The 23,833-nt window shown below is 33.6% G+C and overlaps 1 protein-coding gene across 1 annotated transcript; it reads right to left on the reverse strand.

Annotated features, from left to right (window-relative positions):
- Nucleotides 1-7,650: 7,650 nt before the first annotated feature.
- LOC131045382 (mitochondrial import inner membrane translocase subunit TIM17-2) lies at nt 7,651-9,836 on the reverse strand. Its single transcript, XM_057978962.1, has 2 exons — nt 9,274-9,836; nt 7,651-8,512 (listed from the first exon to the last, which is right to left on the reverse strand). The coding sequence occupies exons 1-2, from the start codon at nt 9,569-9,571 to the stop codon at nt 8,046-8,048; spliced, it is 765 nt and encodes a 254-aa protein (XP_057834945.1). The 5' UTR covers nt 9,572-9,836; the 3' UTR covers nt 7,651-8,045.
- Nucleotides 9,837-23,833: the final 13,997 nt, after the last annotated feature.

Raw genomic sequence — 23,833 nt, forward strand, 5'->3', positions numbered from 1 at the left:
TTTTATTTGAAGCTTAATAGACTGACTTCTGTGTTGTTTTCAAATCCGATAACTTCTATGATATATGTTGTGAGACTCCATGGATTAAACTATGTTTTAAGACTTGTTATATGTTGGATGAATAGTGAATGTCATATTGTGTTGAATGATTTTTGTTGAATTATCCTCTCAAATAGTTCTGGGCATGTAGATTGTTGAATGAGCTTTAAAGTCGCATGCATCTGGGTTTTATATGTTGTTAATATTTTTCCAAAATATTCTGGTGTATCGCCTAAGTAGTGTAGATTGTTTTTAAGTTTTCTTCTTCCCCTTTTATCCCCCAATTGTATGAAGAGTCAGCTTCTCAAACCCAAAGGTCATTCAATGAGTTTCGCGCAAAAGGTCCCCCATCACTGAATTTCTCATAAGGTTGTTAGCGTTTAATGCAAAATTAAGAGTCAACACTTACCATCTATGTGGGAACTTTGCATGCAAAGCTCTTGGGTTTACTATCATTCATTCTGAACAAAATCTAATGAAATTCTTAGAAGTTCATCTCAGTTGTTTGCCACATAGTAAGCCGCTACACTCTCAAAACAATTTTTGTTGCACTAATGGAGACAGCAAACATTAGGCAATCAAAATGATAATCTTTCGTGGATAATTGAATGCTGTGGCATATCTTATAACAACAATACCCCATCTACAATTAAGACCTAAAATTCTAGAGTTGAATATATACAGCGATTTAGGCAAGTAGCCAACTTTTTGTTGATGAAATTATGACTGCTTCTTGAGTCTATCCATACTATTACCTCTCCTTTAAGAAACCTACTACCTTGAGAGTTTCTGGGGTGTTAAAACTTGAGAATGCATGACAAGAAATGATTGGTTAAGGATATTGTGATTCCTCATCTAACTCCATGTCACCCTCTAATATTGGTTTCTCATCTTCTTGCTCACTCGAACCTTCAATATAGAATATTGTTTTACTACATTTGTCTTTGACTATATTTGTTATCACAAATGAAACATAACCCTTTTCTTCTCTTGTCCTCAATAAATTTTGGTGTTCATCTAGTATGTTGAGGGAGCGATGGTGTTAAAAAGCCTTTCTCTCTTATCTTGTTAACTCCACACCTTCTAGGAATTAAATACTTCACATCTACCTTGTGTGCTAAGATAAAATACTTAGACATAGAGTTAGGACTAAACATTTGTACCTTGTGTTTGATGTGATCCTTGAGACCACCCAAAAATAAGTCATTCTTTATAATTGTATCCACCCTCAAAGATAGATTTTGGAATTGTTGAATGTAATCCCTTATTGATCTTGTTTTCTAAAGTCTAGCTAACTATCTAAAGAAGTTGTCGGCCACATTATTGCTATGATTGTAGCTCCTTTGTAAAAAGTGACCATTAGATAGGAAGGTCCTTTTTCTTCCATTGAGTACATAACTATTGATACCAAACAAATCGCTCTAGTTTTAGATGTAGAGATGCCATTGTCACCTTTTGTCCACCAAGGATTTGATGCACGTCAAAAAAAAAATCCATTTGATTTATCCAAGTTAGTGGATCCTTGCCATCAAACTTTTGCATATCCACTGTTGCCAACAAGTTTCTAGACTTTATAGAATATTAGCATTTGGATCTAGATTAGCTGGCCTAAATGATCAACCTTGGTTGCTTAGATATCCATTTATAATCCTAATTTATTTTATAAATAAGCACTTAACATTCTCTACATACTCGATATATCTCTTGTTATGTAATGTATATCTACTATCAAGCAATGCATATCCTCCATCTCATTCACCAATGAAATTTATTTCTTACCCCTATTGATTTCATCATTAGAAGTAATATCCTCAATTAATAGCTCATCCTTATCTAAAGATTTTTCAAGTGAAATAACCTCATTTAATACCTCATCCTTATCTAGAGATTTTTCAAGTGCAACAACATTCTTCTTGTCTCTTATTGTAGGCACTATTATGATGGGAATAAATAATTTTGTAAAAAATCACACAAATAAAATCCGAACGATTTGAAACTTTTACTATAACTTTCCAAGACCTAAGTCACTTTCCAAGAACTTTTTTCTTTAAATTAGCTAATTTGAAACCTTGACAACGAATTTGTTGAAAACTCTAATATTGCAATAAACTACTTAATTCTACTCCAATTCCTCTAAATTTTGACATGTATATATTGTTGGCATATGCACACTCCAATGAGACATTGTATGTGATTGAAGGTTTTGTCATTGATGGCAACCTTGCAATCCTATGGCACCGGCAAAGGCATTTTACCAGCATCAACAGATCACACTCTACACCGGCACTCAGGACACCGGCACCGACACAGAAGAAAGGAAGTATAACAGCACAGAGGCCGACAAGATTTTGTTATATTATATTTTGTTTATTATTGTAAAACTTTGTAAGCCGACTTGGCAAATTGTAAAATGACTCTTATATATAAAAGAGATCATTATAGACATTTGATATAGGAGATGTAAGCATTAAGGAAAATATTAGGCAGACCTATTATGCGAAATATAGGTTAAGGGGTATATGTAAAGAACAGAGCAGGAACCGGTACTGAATCTGGCATTGAAGATGCTATTGTAAAACAGTACAAGTTATTGGATTTGTATAATCCTCATTGTAAGTCAGTGAGACTTCTCATTGAGCAGTGAGCTTTAGGCAGTTGGCCTTCCTACATGTGCAGGCCCCTATTTGTAAGTAATATTCTCTTATTGGTCAGTGAGTGAATATTGTGGGTCACAAATCCCACCGAGGTTTTTCCCACACCGGGTTTCCTCATTAAAACCTTGTGTTATGGTGTGCTTTTCATGTGGATGTTCTTGATTTTGTTTATTGCATTATTTCTTGCATATCAGTACACTGTTATATTATGTTCTGCATGTTTTAAGTTAAGAAATACCAATCACTGGTTAGATACTGATTTACCCTCTCAATATCTGTGGGATTCCTAACATATATCTCAATGTCTTTGAAAACCCCATCAAAAAATTTAAAAATCACCAAAATCTAAGAGATCGTCCCAAATTTAATTTGGTGAAAACCCTAAATTTTTAATAAATTGCTTAATTAAGCTCCAATTTCTCTAAAATTTAGACTATAGACACCTCAACATGTCCTTGAAAAACCCTCCAATAATAAAATAAAAATTCACCAAAAACTAAAAGATATGCACTTTCAAAAATGACCTCCAAATTTGAAAAAATGTATTGTCTTCACAATGCGAAGATCATGCTATAATACCACTTGTAATGAAATAACTTGCATAAGAGAGAAATGTAATATGAAATATTCTACAAATAATTCATAATAAACTGGGACTAACAAACCACTTCAAGGGGGCAAACTTTCAAATATCTCCAATAAAAACACAATTCACAATTTGACTATCAAATAAGACTCACTAATTTATGATCTAAGTGTTCCTAGGATATCACTCAAGCTAACTTAGATAATAATATATAATCTCTAGGCCGACCTAATTAACTAAAAAAGAATATAATAATGATAGTGTGACTTAATTGGAGTTAAGGTAGACACAAGCCAACTATGTATCACCCTATACACACTTGAGGATTAAGCACATATTAGACCCATTTTTCTTGCAGCATAATTGTCTTAAAACGAATTCTGAAGATTTGGAGACACTTTCTAACATTGTCATCTGCCAAAATTGGTCCATATGAAGACAATCTAACACTAACATAGCAATAAATATTACGCAAATAATTCTAGATGACATCTACCAAAATTGGTCCATATGAAGACAATCTAACACTAACATAGCAATAAATATTACGCAAATAATTCTAGATGACATTTGGTAGTAGGATGTTGAATATCTCATCTACTTTACCAAGCTCATATTGAGTATGATCCGTTATCCCAACATAGATAAGCCTTATTTAGGAGAGATGCATGACTCAAAAATTGAAAAGATGAAGACCATCATAAATTAGAAAAAGAAATAGAACAAAATGACCACCCCAGTAAATCTTCTAGCCTTTGCATTGAATCTTGAATATTATAGTGCTGAGATCCAAACTGTGTTGACAAGGATTACCCCGTTTAAAAATGTTGAAGTCAGCAAAAGTATAAGGGAACACTTGACTCTTTATTAATCTTGACATGCAAGATTAGTTAAATCAAGTTCATAGATTTTGATCACTTCAATGACTTTTACATTGATGCTCTTTGTGACGAGTTTAAGATTGATGCTCAAGTTGATAGTATATAAAAAAATCTTTTAAATTTCATTTATAGCTTGAATTTTTTAATAGGTTGCATATAAACTCTTTAAGATTCAAAAATGTAATTAAAATGTATACAGACACAAGAAGGCTTGTTCACTTCCTAGTCCCTGTCATGTCAAGGATTTCTAGTCCGGTCCAAAATGGAATACAGGACTATGATCTGAGATGTGTCGTTTGATGATGGCAATCGCCTTTCGTTGTGCCCCAGTGCTAAATCAACTTGGGAATAGTCAGTATATTTTTAGACCATTATAAACGTTACTTGGGAAATGATGTTTCAGAGGATTACTTTCATTTGTCGACCAAATCTTTAGAATTTTGTATCGAATATGGCAACATTTAAATGAACATGTATTTTGTAATCAAATTTCTAGGGATTTTTCATGGGCTGAAAAGGTTTTAATGCTTACCTAGCAATGGTTGATCAAAACTAGTTGCACATACTAGCAGATCCACCTCAATACTTCATGGAACTTATTTGTAAATTCCACTCTCAAGTCTGACCGCCTTAATGCCCAACACAAAGAAATCAAACTCCTTATTCTCATGTGGGACTCAATCAATCTTCGTAATTTCACCCAAGCATTCTCTCCCTCTCTGTCCTGCTTCAAAACATAACAAGCTAGAAAATTCTATATCAAGCGCTCCTTGATTTGTATGATGTAACAATTGTTCACTATGAATTACAATCTAGATCTCATCAAACAAGGGTGAAGAGGGTAACCAGTTCAAGGCAGCTTTTCCGACTTATCATGGCTGCCATCTACTCCAGTCGGTGCCTTTCGGGCTTACCAATGTTACTGCCACTTTTTGAAGTGTAAAATACTGAATTTCCAAAAGTCCTACTTAAGTAAGTTTGTTCTGGTTTCTTTGACAACATTCTTGTTTATAGCTTAACTGGGGTAGAAATTTTAACCATTTGAAAATTCGTTTTGCACTCTTATGATTATACTCTCCATTCAAAAAAGAATCAAATATGATATTGCAAAAGAGACATTTTGCAAGGAGGGAATTACAGCTGACCTGACCATGACTCAAGTCATCCTTGACTTGCCCAATCCAAAGAATTATTACTCAGATGAAGAAATATAATGGATTACGTAATTTTTTAAGTATTTAAATACTGTCAAAGGATTTAAGAGACTTCATGGCAATCCTTACTGATCATTCAAAAAAGGAATAATTCAAACCGGCAGATAAGAGAGGTTTCTTCCTAAGAAATAAATAAAGTAATAAATGTCAACCATTACTTGCACTACCAAATTTCTCATGGAAATTGGTAGTGAAATTGGGCAACATTTCATGCAAAATCAACAACCAGCCATTTTTGAGAGGTAAGTTATATGACAAGTATAAATTGTAATTCTTTTAAGCATGCTGTCGAAGAATTCAAGCATAATTTGTTGTGGCAAGAATCCCTCAACATGAAATGTTTTTATTGTCAGAGTTGCATGAAAACGGATACAGTATCAAATATGGATGCTGTATCAGATACAGATGTTTCAAGATCCCAAATACAGATGTGGTATATACAACAAATATACAAAGTACACATCTATTCAAATCATTATGCATCTACAAGCATATATCATATCATTAAAACTATTTAGTTGAATATATTTGTTATATATATAAATAAACAAAACAATATAAAAACTAAACTATTTATTGTTATATGTTATATGCCTTTAGATGTACAAAGAATCAAATAAATGTGTGTTTGTATAATTGTTGTATTTAGTCATATACTGGAGCTTACCACAGGTCACCCACACAAAAGAAAATAGCCAGAATCAAATGCCAAATTTTGAAAAATGATAATCATTCATTCCAAATCAGAGTTCAACTGGATCGTTAGAGACTAAACTTGTTTTCCTATTATTATTCGAAGTGGATTTACATTTCTGTATGAGCTTGTCTGCCATTTTTCGAAAATGCCTCATAGCTTGACAATTTGATTCAAAAGGTACAATTCTTCTTCTTAACAATTAAGAGTAGTTACAACCAACAACAAATAAGCTCAATAACCAAAGAAACTACAGGTAAGAGGGGCACTGACCATCGTGTTACCACCATGAACCGTTAAAAATTCTTTTTCCAAACCATAACACAACATTTTCAGCCAATAGGGCATAGAGACCTCAATAGACTTTAATATGTGAGTACAATTATATTTTTTAAAATTTATTTAGCAATACTTGAATTTTTTTCACAACTCTGAATCGGATATAATACTGACAGTGAGGTACTTATCCAGACATTTCAGATATGACCCAAATATTACCTTCAGATATGACTCAAATATTGCCTTGTACATGGATACATCCAGATATAACACTTGGGTCGTATCCAGCAGGGTATCATATCTGTATCAAGGGACCCACCCACACCTATGGAAAATATGCCACGGATACAAGGAAGTAGTTGTACTCCGACATCCAGAGAAGGCACATGACGATGACAGGATCACATTTCCAGATTATAGTTTTCTACAAGAACATGATATCCTTCTAGCTGATTGTAAGTTCCAAGAGAAAACCTTAGCTGAACTTCCTGTGTCAGAAAAGCTGATGCGCCCATGATTATGACAACACAAAAGGATACAGTCACATGCTCTGTATACAACAGAAGAGTCTTAGGCTACCATTGTGTAACATTTCTCTCTAAAATTGGCAAAGAAAAATTGACTTTGCATCCATCGTAAAAATGAACTGATTGTATATAAAATTACAAATCAAAGACCCAATCTGAAAAGTATGAACAAATGACTAGACTAGTCAAGTAATAATGATCACACAAACATCAAACAAGGCAGACCAAATGGAAGATGAGAAGTAAGCGACAGACAAAATAGCAATGGTAATTCCTTCAGCCTCTTGCCTTCTTCGTTCTTTACTGGCCTCCACTAATAGCCCACAAAGCAAGTACAAGAATATTTTCAATTGAACTGGGGTTAAAACAAGTCTTTGATTTCTTATCATCCACTTTCGAAAAGATTAACTATGTGCCGGACTTAAATCTATGTACTCAAAAATTTTGAATAAATTGTACGAGACATTACCTGGAAAAAAATCATTACGAAATAACATTCAAGAAAAAGAGACAACAGATCTTCATTCCTACAGATAAACCAAAAAGAAGAGTGGTTTGGAGTCCGAACCAAGAGCAATGCAGAGCAATATGCTTCAAAAATGTTTTACAAGAGCATGTTTGAGGAAGCAATCCCAGAATAGTTACAAAACAAAGCCCTTTTTTTTCAATCAAAGATAGAAATTGACAATATAGGTAAATATATATCATAAAGGTAGAACTTGAATAAAACTGAAGGAACTCCATTAAAATACTAAGCATGCATTTGAAAACATACGTAGAAGTAAATCACAATAATTTAATTGAAATAACAGCCTGTGACACTTTAACTCGCCATCCCAAGCACATTGAAGAAGCTCGCGGAGCAAGCAAATTCGATTCAATTATACATAAAACAGAATTTTTGACAGTGTTGCTAAGCAGAAGTGAGACCTGCACTTGCAATAGTTCATCAAGCTCTTCAAGGAGGATACAACTGTACTATAAGTATCCTTATCTTTCTAAAGAGAGTTGCAGGATTTCTTCTGGTCTCACATCTAAACTGACATAATCTTCCCTTGCAGATAAGAACCTGTATAGTTATTGTTTGTATAAATAGGATAAGATCTACAAGGACAAAGGACCTGTGCTGTATTGAATAGGGATTGCAAAACAAGAAAATCAAATCTAGCTTTCATTTCACATCAAAATTGGGAACAGGAGGAGCGGAGCTGGAATCAAAAATATCCAAATTATCCTTCTTCGGTTCCTCTCTTTTCTTAGAAAACCATCCAGTGAAGAACCCTCCCTTATTACTATTTTCCTCATGGCCCTTATGCCCAAGGTCAGAGGTCAAACCTGTGTTTTCCTTTGAGAATTCACCACCCATCGACCTACCTACTTTCTGCTGATGTGGATCCATCTGATTGGGTGCTGGTATGCCACCCATATAAGCAGAAGGCAACCCTGCCGGAGGAAGTCCCCTTCCGGGATAGCCCATCCCCATTGGAGGGAACTGCTCCTCTAACTTTGGGGGTGGTGGTGGGGCCAACATTTTGTTCATGAGAATACCTGCACCTTCAATCAGTGCTAATAGAATGCCTCCAAACATGGCACTTTTGGTAGCAGATTTCAGGCCCTGCCTCATTTGGAGGAATCCACCTGTGACCAAAGAAACTTTATCTTTTTAAAAGAAAAACTAAAGAAATAAATGTATTTTAAATTAATTCTGAGGAATTTCCATAGCCACCAGGAAACCTAAAGTTCAGGTGTAGGGGGACAAGGATGAGGATACGGACAAGCAAGGGATTTCATTCTGAAACATGGTATGGGAGTATATGATGTTATCAGAGGAGTATATCACTATGGACGCATTGTACGCTAAAGGAAGTATACAAATAAGGGTATATGGAATATCTACAGAGATATGGGTATCTCCCACTGGTATGGAACAGGGTCATCTGACCTTGAGTTTGAATAAGAAAAGTAAAACCATAAGAATTACTATTAATATGCTTTTGTGTGCATTTTATATGCAGAACTTTTGTTAATTGATTAATCTAATTTTTTTTTTTAAATTAAGAAATTTAACTAGTTCAAAAAAAAAAAACACAATGGCCTGTAAGGGTATGTGGATATGGTTAAGCTAATGGAGATATGGGGTACAGCTATAGAAACGGGTTCTAGTCTGAAACTTCTATTCCTCGTGGCTAGGAAAAACATAAGATTTACTGAAAATTACGTGCGGCTATGTTAAATTGGATGCAATATTTTCTGAAAATTTTGGCTCAAGCCTGTATCTAATTGTTAAAACTAATGTGAAAGTTTTGCTAATGAGTGAAAATGCCCCTAAATATTTAGATTTTTGAAAAATTTGGAGAAATATCCTGTACTTACAGAGAAAAATGAAAAAGGAAAAATACCTGTAGCAGCCCCTGCAGCAATAGAATTCCATGGATCCTCTTTTTGCCTGAGGAAGACCATTCCACAATCAAAGGCTGAAAACAGGCCTCCCCACACGGCAAAACTGCCCCCAACCCTGGGGGCATTGAGAGCCACTGCCTGTATACCTCCATGAAAACGTTCTCCTCTGGGAGAATTCTTGATACCCACTATGAAGTGGAATACTGAACCCCCAACTGCCCCCATGCTGAAGGCACCCCCAAGGTCATCAAGAATTCTATCGGGGCAGGGCTCCCTCACATGATCGGGCATTGCCATTTTTGTCGCTCTATTGTCGGTTTATAGGCTTCTACGATGATGAATGCCCGATTTGGTTTTGCCGAGAGGCTGTGAGAGCATGGGTGGATCGGATTGGATTGAAGAGATTGTGAATTTTTGAGCTTATCTTCAATACCTGGGAAATGCAGAAATACCTTAGGCTATATTGGCATCAAGTGCTTCCCAACAGGTATTTAGTTAAAACGTTAGCATCAAGTTCTACTAAGCATGTATTTGGTAAAATGTTCTAAAATTAAAAAAATGCTGCTGGAGAGTTCGAAACACTATTCAAGTACTTATTTCCTTAAAATTTGGGTTAAAATTTGTTTATTCACGTTAGTAATGCTTTGCAAAGGAAAGATAGCTTTTCCATTATACACGTCATATTATCATTATTTTGAAGTTATAAAATTTAGAATAAGTTAAAGTGGTTTTGAGTTTATTGGTAAAGTTGTTTGATTTATAAAAAGTTTATTAGGAATCAAGTTTTCTTAGATGTTTTGGTTTTTTTTTTAAGGGACGAGGGTGATATAGGGTAAGTGTATCAAGAGTTTTTATAGCTAACTTCACGTAATCATATGTTCTAAATGGTACATCAGATTTTGATGATTTTTTTTTTGTTGTCTTTGTATGCGACTTAACTAGTTATAGTTATTGTTGTATGCTGGAAATGTGGTCCTCCACCTGTAAGAGGGAAAACACTTCAAACACACACATGGAACATTGCATTAGAGGTTAGAAATCAATAAAACAAGTTAGTGATTCTAAACTCTTTAAAATCGTTCCATGCTCCTTTATCTCTAAAGATCCTCAAGATTCAAGGTGGCCCTCACTTGGAAGAGCACTTGATCTCTTGGATGTCAACCTAGAGAACAAGATTTAAATGATTCTAGGATCAAAATGGATGCAACTAAGATCCTAGTGAATGCTAAGATGATGGATGGGAGCTAGGATGCAAGATGCAAGACTAAATGCTCAAGATGATGAAGATATGAAACTAGGTTGATTCCAAATTGAAGATTAAATGATACTAGATGAGTTAATTAAGTTATGAAAAGATATGCAATTAGACTAGATGATGTCCTAAAACATGATGCAAATGCTAAATGTTATAATGCTAATGCTAATGCTTGAAGATGACTTGGATGAGCTCCTTAACCTGCAAAATGACTATAATTTAGATGCACAGAATGATTGGATGAATTGAAGAAGGAATGGGCTCTATTTATAGGGAAAATAGAGAAATGGATGGTTGAGATTGAGTAATCTCAACAAGGGCTAGGATTGAAAGTTATCAATCCATGGGAAAGATTCAATCCAATCCCAAGTTGACAAATGCCAGCTTGAGAGGGGTTGAGAGGATGCTAAACAAGCATTAGATGCTAAGCAAGCAATTAGGGATAACCTCAAGGAGTGACATCATTGGATAATGCCATTAACCAAGGAGGCATGCTATTACCCAAGGAGGCATGCTATTACCCAAGAGGTAAACTTTTGTGCAACATGGGTAAATGGTTAAGGGACAACCATCATGGCTAAGGGGTGTGGGTTTGTAAGAGGCATTAAATGCCTTTTGAAGACTTTGGAGGCTAACTTGTAAGGTTCTTACAAATTTGGGGAACTCAACAAGTTAGCTTGTTGAATAAGGTAGAGTCTTCAACACATTTTGAAGACTTTCCCCAAATTTGAAGAAGTGACTCCCCCAATTTTAGGGATGGGACATGATTAGGAGAATAGGACATGATTAGGTTAGGAGTGGAAGGCTTCTAGAAGAATGATTAGGGGATGTAGGATTTTGCAAGTGGGTGAGGGAAAATAGGTAATTTTGGTAAATTAAAATAATTTAACTTAGCCAAAAAGGGGATGACTTGCATTTGTAGGATTTTGCAAGTGGGGGGATTTTTTAATAAATTTTGATTTATTTAAATGCAAAATGGATTTTAATTAAATGTGAATTTAATCAAAAAGGGGAAAAGGGGATTTTAATTAAATAAATAAGATTTATTCAATTAAATGGATAAGGGTACTTAATCAAACCTTAGTTTAATTAATAGGTTAGGCTAGAGGAAATGGATTTAATCAAATCTTTAATTTGATTAATAGGCTAATTAGAAGAATATGGATATTAATTAAATTTTAATTTAATTAATTGGAAGAATTAGGGATAATTAAATGAATAAAATTCACTTAATTCATTGTACAACTTTTAGGTGTCTACATTTTGTCCCTCTTTGAGTTAACATGTGACCACATGTTGATTCAAAGAAAACGCTCAATTTGTCGCCAAAATTTTTCGATATGATTTTGTCGCCAAAGTTGTCGATATGTTTCTCTGGATATGAAAAGTTGATTTTGATAGGAAGCACTGATGTGATTTTGTCGATATGAAGTTGATATGAGACTGATATGGAGATTCGATTTGATCTAATGTTGTCGTCAAAATTGTCGATATGATGCCCCGGATATGAAGAATTGATTCGATATGAAAATTTGATATGAGACTGATGTCGATATGAGACTGATATGAAATTGATGTCGAGATTCGATATGATGCCCCAGATATGAAGAATTGATTTGATATGAAAAGTTGATATGAAGCTGGTGTCGATATGAGACTAATATGAAATTGATGTCGAGATTCGATATGATGCCTCAAATATGAAGAATTCATTTGATATGAAAAGTTGATATGAAGCTGGTGTCGATATGAAACTGATATGAAATTGATATGGAGATTCGATATGATAATGCCCCCTCGGGAGATCGTTCGTGCAGTAAAGGCATGAATGATCTCTCAAAAGAAGAAGAAAGCTATTTGAAAGATAGAAGAGTGGATAGTTGATGACATGCATGGGTTTGATAAGATTGATTAGATTGATTGGATTGATAAGATTGATCAGATTGAGATTGAGTATGGTTTCAGGAATGACACCTCCTGTATAAGACAAAGATGATCAAAATGTTTGGTTTCAAGAACGATATATCCTGTATAAGACTTGATCAAAATGTCTGGTTTCAGGAAAGATACATCCTGTATAAGACTTGATCAAAACGTCTAGTTTCAGGAAAGATACATCTTGTATAAGACATGATAGAATAGATCAGATGAAATGGATTGATAGAATTGATAAGATTGAGATCAAGTCTGGTTTTAGGAATGACACCTCCTGTATAAGACAAAGATGATCAAAATGTCTAGTTTCAAGAACGATATATCCTGTATAAGACTTGATCAAAACGTCTGGTTTCAGGAAAGATACATCCTGTATAAGACATGATAGAATGGATCATATGAAACAGATTGATAGAATTGATAAGATTGGGATCAATTCTGGTTTCAGGAATGACACCTCCTATATAAGATAAAGATGATCAAAACGTCTAGTTTCAGGAATGATATATCTTGTATAAGACTTGATCAAAACGTATGGTTTCAGGAAAGATACATCCTATATAAGACATCATAGATGAGAGTTGGATGAATGATGAAGATATGAAAGTGAAGAAAGATTCCATGATGATGCGATAGATATGCATGTGAGGGATGCAATGATGAATGTGACTAGATGATGATGAGATGTATCTTGAAAATGAGATGTATGATGTGAGTTGTATCTTGAAAATGATGTGTATGATGTGATGTGAAAATGATAATGCAATCGAATGCAATTTTAAAATGATAATGTGAATGTACCTATATGCAATATTAACATGATAATGATGTGCAACCTAATGCCAAATTAATATGATAATGATAATGAAACGATACTAATGCCAAATTAAAAATGATATGCAACCTAATGCAAGTTTAAAATGATAATGATAATGAAATAATACTAATGATGCTAATGCATTCTCGTTCCCAAATGTTTCCATCTGTTTTGATCAAAGTGCTAGTGCTTCCCTTGTTTTCATCATCGGGCCTTGATTTGTTGAAAGTTGATACAAGCATCATGGTATAATTAAACCATAATGACCTGAGTATAACTTACATGGATTTTGATATTGCAAGATGACACAAGCGTCGAGGTATAATTGAACTAAGACGACCTGAGTGTTTCTTGCATAAAACAGACAAGAGTTAACCTTTGTCCTATACAAATCTAAAATGTCTCCCATGATATGTTACCCGATCACGTCGTAAGACAAATTTGCATAGTAGAAGACTTCACTCCCAAACAGCAGACAAAGAAAACATCACATTCCTTCCTTGCTTCTCTAGTCATTGAGACATTCTTGAGTCGCTTAGGAGATATGATAGGCAAAAATCAACAACCATAAGTAAGCATGCATGCTATCTGAAATGTATTCTTGTCAAGTAAAACATCTTACAAATAGATCTTTTGTTCACTTCAAGTCAATTCAAATCCATGATGTCAAGCCTTCTTGCATTGTTGTGGTTATTGTCGGTTGTTCTGATCTTTGTTGTCTTGCTACGTGTTTCGTCTGATGTCTAAAACCCTCAAGGCGAAATGCCCCCAGTGAGGTCAAGATTTTGCCCCTTGTTGTTGATACAACATCAATGTGGATATTTACACTGATCACCAAGCCATGGTGGGATATGAGTCGGATAACTAATTTAGATAATCAAGGACAGTGACTACGCTAAGTATGTCTGGGATAATGTTGCATGTATAAGTGTTCTGCGATAGCTATTGGTTTAGATCAGATGGAGCCAAAGATATGATGCGAGTACCGATAGATAAAGGAGTTGCTCGCTCACAAATTACACCTATTGCCAAGTTTTCACCACTTGTCTTTATTGCACTTTTGATTTTTATGATTTTTGAAAGATGAAACATGTACTGCCATCAATTGATAAAGATAAGGCTAACTAGAACAAAATCCAGTAGTCATACTAATCTATGTCATTGTTTTGATTTGCTCAATGATTGATAAGAATATCTGGTTTCAAAGAGTGAGTACCCCGTATAAGACCGATCTGTCTGGTTTCAAGTGTACCTATCCCTATATAAGATGTGTTGATGTTGATGTTGATAGATGGATTGATTAACAAGACTCGATGATTGATAGGAATGTCTGGTTTCAAAGAGCGAGTACCTCGTATAAGACCAATATGTCTGGTTTCGAGTGTACCTATCCCTATATAAGACATGTTGATGTTGATAGATTTTGAGTGATGAATTGATTGACAAGACAAGAGAGTTTTCCTGTTGTTGATTTGATTTGATGGATGGGCCATGCGTTCATGCTTTGATTTTTAATTTTATTTGATTTTGTCGATTTTTTTGATTTTTTAGTTTGTTAGGACATTTTGTGATTTTTTAGAATTTTTGGATTAGAAGAAAGATGTATTCGGTTGCCCCAATGTATAGCAAGACAAGGAATATTATGAACGGATGATTGAACCGTTGAGGTAAAGATGAATGGGTGAAAGATGGAGGTAGCTTATTATGGAACATGAAGGGACATGTCAAGAGCTTTTCAAAATGGTGTTTTGTCCTTAGTTTTGATCAAGATCAAGGATGGAAAAGGGGATATGGATAGAGATAGGATATGGATAGGAGAAACATGATCATTGATTGTGAGGGATGATGGAAGCAATGAATAGATAGGATAAGGGATATGGACTAGAGGGTATGGATAAGGTGAAGCAAGATCGTATATAACACTGGATGATGGAAGCAATGAATAGATATGATAGATGGTATGGATAAAGTGAAGCAACATCATAGATAGCACTAGATGATGGAAGAAATGAATAGGTAGGATAGATGGCATGGATAAAGTGAAGCAAGATCATAGATAATGATGAATTTAGATAGGGTAATGGATATCGGAGGAAGGATAATGGGAGATATGGAATGAAGAATAGAGTGGATGAATTTTGCCCCCAAGCATAGAGATCTCCATTTGCAAAAAGGAAATATATAAGATTGTCACAATATTTAGCACCACCTGAATAAGTGTTCCTGAACTTTTTCAAAGATAGAGACCCAACCCACACTTAGAACCTCTAAAAAATTTCACCGAACATATCTAGCGACTAGGAAGTAGACTCAAAAGGGAAGAAGAATCCCAAACTGGATCAAGGTACTTAGTCTTTGATTACCCCTGTGTGTGCAATTAGGTTCATTCTGACTCATATGTTCATTGTAATCTTTAGAATCCAACGTGGCTAGCTACATGAGTTACCTTGACTTCAAAAGCATCCTGGATAGAGCCTTGTTGTCAGCAAGTATCCATAGCTCCGACAAGGTTATCGATGTAATCTCACAAATATTGCTTCATTACCAGCTAGGCGTCCATAGCCCTGATGGAGTTATTTGCATGTTCCCATAGCCAAGCATTTTGATATTGCATTTTGTTTTTCTTGATATTTATTTTCTTGCTCATGCTTTTGATCTTTTGATATTATCTTTTTTCTTTTTATTTTTCTTGCATTGGCTTGTAAGTGATGAAACTTACATGGGTTTGATAATTACAGTGGGGTTGAAGCAAGATTTTAGATTTTTCACTAGCTATGTCTTCGACTAAGAGATCGCAATGATTTAGAGCAATTGATTAAGTGTATGAGATATAGTAATCAAAAGATGTCAGTACCAAGATACAATAAGTGGTTCTTTTCTAGATTGAGTGTGTATCCCAACCAAAAGAAAATATTAAAGAGGAACAACCTCGGATTCTGAAGTGTTTCATGAATAGATATCTAGGAAAAGGACTGAACATGAGATTCAAGCATGGGAAAGCATGTGACAAATGACACAAATGCCTATCTCAAAGATGAAAGATTTATGAAAAGGATTGAATGAAAGGGATGGAAGGATAGAAAAGAGGTGTTGGATAATAGATAGAATGTTTGAAGATTTGTGCGAGGATAGATGGAAATGTATTCAAGATGAGTGTTGGTACACAACTCGAGAAGTGATGAAGAGATGGATGAAAAATTGAATTTTGGGACATAAAGACCCAAAATAGATAGAGGAAATGATGGAAGAATACATTTGGAAAGTGGGAGATGTTTAGATAGATGGTTGAAGGAAGCTTTTGGAATAACAAGTCTAGATGCCAATTTTGATTGTTCTTTGGATTGTAATGCTTTTATGGGCATCCACATTGATTTTTCTTTTGCTTAAAAGGTCTTTGTAGCCTTTTGGATATTGCTTTTTTCTTTTGGATCAGATTTTTCTTTGATTTGACATTTCTTTTAGATTGAACATGTAGATCTTTGGATGCATGTGGATATTTAGACTTATGGATTTTATTCTTGACATCCAAATTTCTTCCATAAGGAATGGGATTAATGGATGGGTAGGAATGATATGGAGGTATTTTGGATGGGTTGATGTAAGGTCCTAAGATGGACAAAAGGAAGGAAGGTTTTGACTTTGGAATGAAAGGACCTAAAATGGATTTGGAGGATGAAGGGATACCTTGATCTTGACTTGGAATAGGATCATTTGTGCTTGCACTTTTCTCTTGATTTTCAATGAGATCAGTGGAGGATATGGAAGGGATATCATGCTCTTGCTTAGGAGATGGATGTTGAATGGGACTCTACTCTTGAAATGAAAGGGGATCATCGTGGATGGAATACCAAAAGATTAGGGGATCATCATAAGATTCTTGACAGATGGGATCTTGATCAAAGATGGGATCAGATTGGAAAGTCATGATATTGTGATCTTGATTTACGCGAGGACTCATTTCCTTTGAATAAGATTCTTCTGAAGCGACAAGGTATGGTCATACGAGTGATAAAAGTTGATGTTTTGATAGGTTGATGTTGTTGACTTGATGGATACTTCGTTTCAGATACTCAAGCTTACTAAGTCGAATAAAGGGTTTGTTCGATAGGCCCCTATGACAAAGTGCATCAAATGATATGGATAAAGTCTCCCGATATGGAAACTTGATTTGACTAACTTGAATACCTAGCTAGGTATTGTTGTCGTTGAGATAGTTGGATGATAAACTATTGATCACTTGGTTTTGATACTCCTCTATGTTGATTTGATGAAAATATCACCTAAATATAGTTGAAATGCTGATAACCACCTCCAAAGGTGCTTGGTTGGATTCAAAAATTTCTCTCACCTATGACTTCTCCTTGTTTTTGAACTGATTTTTGAGTTTGATTTTGGATGTTTTTGCAAGATATTTTAACATTTGTGACAAGAATACATGGCACACATTAAGACAATGGTCATCTTAATGCTAAACATTGAGTGTATGTTCTTTTGAGGATGTGTTCAAATCCCCAATGTTTTCGCTAGTTTGGATCACAATAAATACACATAAGATAGACTCTTTATTCAAAGGTCATTAACAATATCATATCCCACTAGTTTTGATACTCTGTCAGCTCAAACAACCTTGTCACCCCCTAGAGGGCGCTCATTTTTTTGCCTTTTTCCAGAAATTAACCCAAAGTGAATTATTTCACAATTGAGTAGTTATCTTGGGAGATATATGGTGAGTAATCTTGCGGGTGGATTCTTCCCCACCCTTGCACTATGATATTGCCAATGTTTGACAACTGACTCGGGTCAAAGTCTCTATCGCTATGGCTTTTAGTAAAGGCTTATGTTCGAAGATACCCTTTGAAGTCACGCAAGCACAATTGAGGCCTATAGCCCAACAAAGTACCAAATAAGATATAGTCATGCAAGTGTGATTGAGACCTCAAGGCCCTACAAAGTGCTCAATATGAGATAACTCAAAAGAGAACTCAAATATGCTTCATCCCCCAAGATTTTCATCTCAAAAGGTAATTTGATTATAGTGAGTTAAAATAATTGGCTTTAGCTGTACTCACTTGGGTTGTTCTCTTCTCACTAGCCCCCTCAAGGCATTCGGGAAGATAGACCCTCTAAAGGTTGTATTTGCTAAATTGAATGAAAGCTTTTAAAAATGGTGTGTTTGGCTTTTTGATCACCCAATTAAGGGGAGAGCATATACCTAACACCTTCAAAACACAGAATACACACTTTATTTTTATCCAATATCGCAGTTGTTTTCTAAAAAGCTATCTTGGAGATGTTGCTCCAAAAGACATGTGGTTCTTTTTAACCCAAGATAGCAATGTGTGAAGGTAGTAAAAATTTGAACTTTTGAAAGTAAACCCTTGTCAACAAAATGAATCGCCAATTTAAACAACAACGATCTCAATTTTGAAAGCTTTGAAATGGTAAGGTGAAGGTTCTTTTTAAGCTTCCAAAATAACAGTGAGGTTCGTTTTAATGAGCACCAAAGGAAAGTGATGTTCAATTTTAACTCTTTGCAAAAAAAATTAGAAATTTTGTTTTGTTCTCTTTAGAGCCCAAAGGAATGTGATTCCTAACTTGCATAAAAGAAAGATTTGAGTTTTTTGTTCCTTTTACTCATACAGGAAAGAAAGATGAGTCCTGTATTTTTTTTTAGAACCCAAATTGAAATGTGAACTTTAACTTGCAAAAGAAAATGTTTGAAGTTTGTTGTAAATTTTACCCTTGCAAGTGTGGTTCTTTTTAATTTAACAAATGAAAAGATGTTTTTTTTAGAGAACCATTGAAGATTGTGAGGTTCTTTTTACCTTGAAAATAAAATGAGCTCAATTTTAACCAACTTTAGAAAAAAAGTTAGAAAAACTAAAATCAAATCCTAATTTAACTCCCTCAAACCTGCATCAAAGTGTTAAAACCTGCAAGAAGAAAAAGTTAGTGAAATATCAAATCTTTTGGTGGGCTTGCACAAGCCTAATTTCAAATCTCAGTTACAATTTTTTTCACTCCTGATCCTGAAATGCCTTGAAATTTGACTAAGTCTGAAATTGGGAAGATCCTCCAAAAACTAGATTTTGCATTATAACTCTTGGAGGTCTGAAACCCCTCTCAAACATCTTGATAATATATATTGAATATAGCTTAAAGTATAAGAAAGAGAAAAGAGAAGAGAAGAGGTGTCTACAATTGTTGCTTTTGCGTAGTAACGACATACACCATTGGATCTCTTATGGATGCAAGAGTCAAAAGTGTTCATTTCTCAAAACCTACTTAAAGATGTCCCAATAATCGTGCACTAGAACCACCTCAAAAATGGTCAATACTTATGCACAAATGCCCCAATAGTCGTGTGTTATGGGTACCAATAAAGTTGCACAACTCCTCCAATTAAAGTCCTAAACTATCGAAGCTAAAGTGGGTGGCTATTGGTACATGTGAAATTTATTTAATGGGCTTTCTAGTTAGCATTTTTTTGTTTCTTTAGAACTAGTAATTAGGAAGTTGGGTGTGCAATGAGTGAACAATGTCTGGAACATGGACAATAAATGGTGCTCTTTTCCTAAATGTTATTAGTAAAATTATAAGAAATAGGGTGAAATCAATATTTTTTAGTACATCAACTCATCATTATAAGAGATGAAGGCACAATGAAAGTTTTGGATGAATTTGATGAATAATTAAGTCAAGAGGACACCTCTAGAGTAAATCTAACACAACTTAAAAGAAAAGAGTGGAGTGGATAATCTTAAATCCTTTAACACCTAATAAAAAATTATTGACTTCTAACCCAACCTTAAAAAAATAATGATCAATGTCAAAAACATATCTTTATAAATTATTGTGAATTTCAAAATATTAATTAAATACAAGCTCAAACTAAGGAATGAATATCCTATTGTCAAATTCAAAAGAATCTTTTATTAATCAATGAAAAAATATATTTGGTCAATTATACCAAAAATTAGGTGGAAAGCATCATACCCTAAGAAAAAATAACTAAATTAATTTGAAATATGAGACTTTCACTACCTAATTTTTGAAAAAAAAAAACTCAAAGATCTTATTTATCTTTTACATTTTATTTGAAAATAATTTATATTCCATACTTTCTTTTGGTTAGTAATTCTAAATGTTTGATTTATTTGTATATTCATGCTTGTTGCGAATTATTCACTTCTTTGTTTTGTCATTTCACAATTTCAAATTGATTAGAAGTATTAAGTTTAAACAATTTTTTTACAAACTATATAAAATAAACAAAACAAAAAATATTAACTTAATATTACTTTTGTTTACATTTTATACTATCTTGAATCCTTTGGCTAAATACAATACTTTTTAAATTGTCGTGTGTATATTTATTTACCAAGGTGAACCTAACTGTAACTTTAAACTATTTTATACTAGTTTTGCATCCATTATTTACTTATGAAATTAGTTTGCCTTCTATTGTCAAATAAAGTTTAAATATTTTTGAGTCTAGAAATCTATAATATTAAATTCTAGAAATGAAAGATATGATCTCATATACAACCTATTTTAAAATCCTAGTTGTTTTTTCCTATTTATATTTATTTTTTAATATTCCTTACCTTAAGTTTAGTTTAACTTGTAATTTCATTTGTTGTTTTCTAGTTTAAAACTAAGCCACAAAATTCTATCTATTTAAACCATTTTCCATACTTTCCCATGTCCTATCCTACAAGTTTTTGACTTTATTATTATCACTTTTTTATCCTCTAAATTTGCTCAAACCTAAAATGGTTTAGGTCAATTTTGATATTTTCAAATAAGTGTTCCATTTTATGTCAAACTTGAGAATTTGTATATTAAAGTTTATAAACTGGAGAGTCAAGATGCTTGAATCGTAGAATCGCTTAAAACTTTATTGTACTTCCTTCAAGCTTATCCAAATCTAAAATTCAATCCATTATTTGTTTTGAATCCTAATTAAATTTGAATAATATTGTAAGGAAGCTAATGTCATAGAAACAACTTCACTAAATTTTGGGAAGAGTATATGCGAATCTTTCATAATTGTTCTTAATTTGCTATAGGAATAATGTAGAAACACATATATAATTGAAATAAGCAATGTACCACAGGTCAGTGATTTATGTAGAATTCCGAAAGAAAAATCCCACACTCCAAAGTAGTTCAATACATTGATTAATAATCTTCAATGTTATAATAAACTTGCAAATTAAGTCTTAGTAGGAGTATACATCCATATACAATGATGAATAAATATGACAACATTTCAATGGAGCTTGAATACCTATGAATTCAATATAATATTATAGTCATTGCATGCCCTCAATATATAGACTAATAGAGACAATACCATCAAAAAGCATTACCATGAGCCCAAATTGGGTTTCAAAATACCATGGTAAAATTTCATATAATCCCTACATACTAATCAAAGTCTATTACAACTTGTCATAATTTGTCATAGTTGACCATTCAATTTTGGTCCACATGTTTGCTAAAATATTTATATTCTAAAATAAGACTCTTACAAATTCTCTTTTGCATCTTATAGTTGGTTATCACCTCAAAAATAACCTCCCTTATTTTTATCATCCTTAAAAATTGGTATTTTTCGACAACTAATAACTCATTTTTCAACAAATTCTCTTTTGCATCTTATAGTTGGTTTGGACATGCAATAAAAACACCAACTCAAAATATCAGCTCTCTTTTGGGTGGGGCATAATTTTCTAATAATATAAATTATAAATTATGTCAAATAATTACAAGAAAATGCTAAGTAATAAATACATAAACTTAAGAATTGTCAAGGTTGAGACACCTTAATTCCCAACAAATGTCTCAAGTTTTAATTTATTCATTGTTTTGGTTTCTAATCTAAAACTCTTATGCATCATGTATTATAAATTGAAAACTCCATCTTAGAGATGGACAACTTAATGTTTAGGACTTTTTTTTTTTTTAACTTGAAACTAATGAAGTATTAAATTAGACTCGTAGTGTTTCAAATTTAACTATTTCATGAAGTGATCTAATATAATTCTAAGAAATTAAACTCGTAGAGTTTCAAATAGGAGTATTTCATGAAGTAGTATGATATAATTCTAAAACAATTTAAAATTTTGACACTTAGAATAAGACTTGTCCTTTTTATGCAAACATGAGTCTGATGGAACCTATATTATTAGCATAAAAAAGATGAAACCAATACTTTAAAATAGACTTAAACTTAGTGTAATCCCATTCTCTTCTAGAGTTATTTCAAAATATTTTGAGCTCATGTTTAATTATACTTCCTTCCAAATTCAAGACTCTCTAATTTCTTAAAGTTTTTTTATTTTTCTAGTATGCCCATTATTTGAGTTAGCTTTTAACCTATAAACAATACGTTGCATCCTTAAGCATGTAAAGTTATGACACTTACATCCAATGTATCCTCTATGATTTGCAAATTATCTTACGATTCAAATTTATTAGTATATTGTCATAAAGGTAAAAGGTTAAATGTTTCACTTAATTTCTTTCAAAATAATCTGGGATTTTGTATTTGTTGTTTTATTCTTTAAGTTTCAGATTTCTCAATATCATCAAATTGGATATTTTATGTGTATTAGGTTGAATTTTAAAATATTAAAATTTAACATTGTCTTTGATTATGGAGTTATATTTTGGTGTTGATGCATACAATTAGATCACAACAAAGAATGTTATTCATATGAAACGGATTTATTTCTATATTTCAACATTTGTTGGTGACATTTAAAAACATGCTTCATTTGTAATGGTATTTCGAGAATAAATTAAATAAACTTTGAATTTGTAGCATCCTAAATTGAACTCCCTTACAATTTTTTCCTCATTTGGGCCCTCACCTTAGCGTTCGTGACCTGAGGCCTGATTGGAGACTTGATTCTACTCATACCATGCATATTTGTCATATTTTTGACCCTGCGCTTAATTCCCCTTTTATTTTATGGTGCTTGATTGGTCAAGACCAGGGTGCTAGCGCCTTGGTCCTCCCAAATAGGACCCATTTTTGGGCCCCTTAACGGTCACAAGAATTGAGCAAGAATCCTGACCCCATGTCATCTCATGTCAAAAAATTAAGTTGTTTTTTTACTAGCAAGTATAAAAGGAGGTCTACCCCTCTCGTTTTGATATATAATGGGAATTTGGCAGTAATATTGATCAATCAATTCAAGCAATCAGTCTTCTTTCAAGCATTGGAGTTGACATTCATGTTCCATGTTATTGAAGACTTTGTGAAACTCTAATTTCATGTGGAGACAAATAAAACTTCACAAGGAGGCATAGCATTTGTATTTCAGTCATTATTCAACATCTCCCTCAAAAGGAGAACATTTCTATTACTACAATTTCATCATATTTCATTTATATTTCATGGTTAATTCCAAAACTAGGGTTTGACCTATTTGACCTAAGGCAAACCTTTATTCCCAACCTATTTCCCTTCTCTATTGTGCACAGGAGTTGGTATGGAGTTGTGATATTTAGAGTTGGCTTTATTTACAGTGACAAATTG

The sequence above is a fragment of the Cryptomeria japonica genome, chromosome 1 (assembly GCF_030272615.1).
Source record: "Cryptomeria japonica chromosome 1, Sugi_1.0, whole genome shotgun sequence".
Taxonomy (NCBI): Eukaryota; Viridiplantae; Streptophyta; class Pinopsida; order Cupressales; family Cupressaceae; genus Cryptomeria; species Cryptomeria japonica.

Bases quoted from the DNA above. Each gene is read 5' to 3' on its own strand.
- LOC131045382 (XM_057978962.1), bottom strand. From the start codon at position 9,571: ATGGCAATGCCCGATCATGTGAGGGAGCCCTGCCCCGATAGAATTCTT. The intron at 8,513-9,273 runs GTATTTTTCCTT...CTTTGGTCACAG, and splicing joins TGCTGCAGGGGCTGCTACAG to GTGGATTCCTCCAAATGAGG.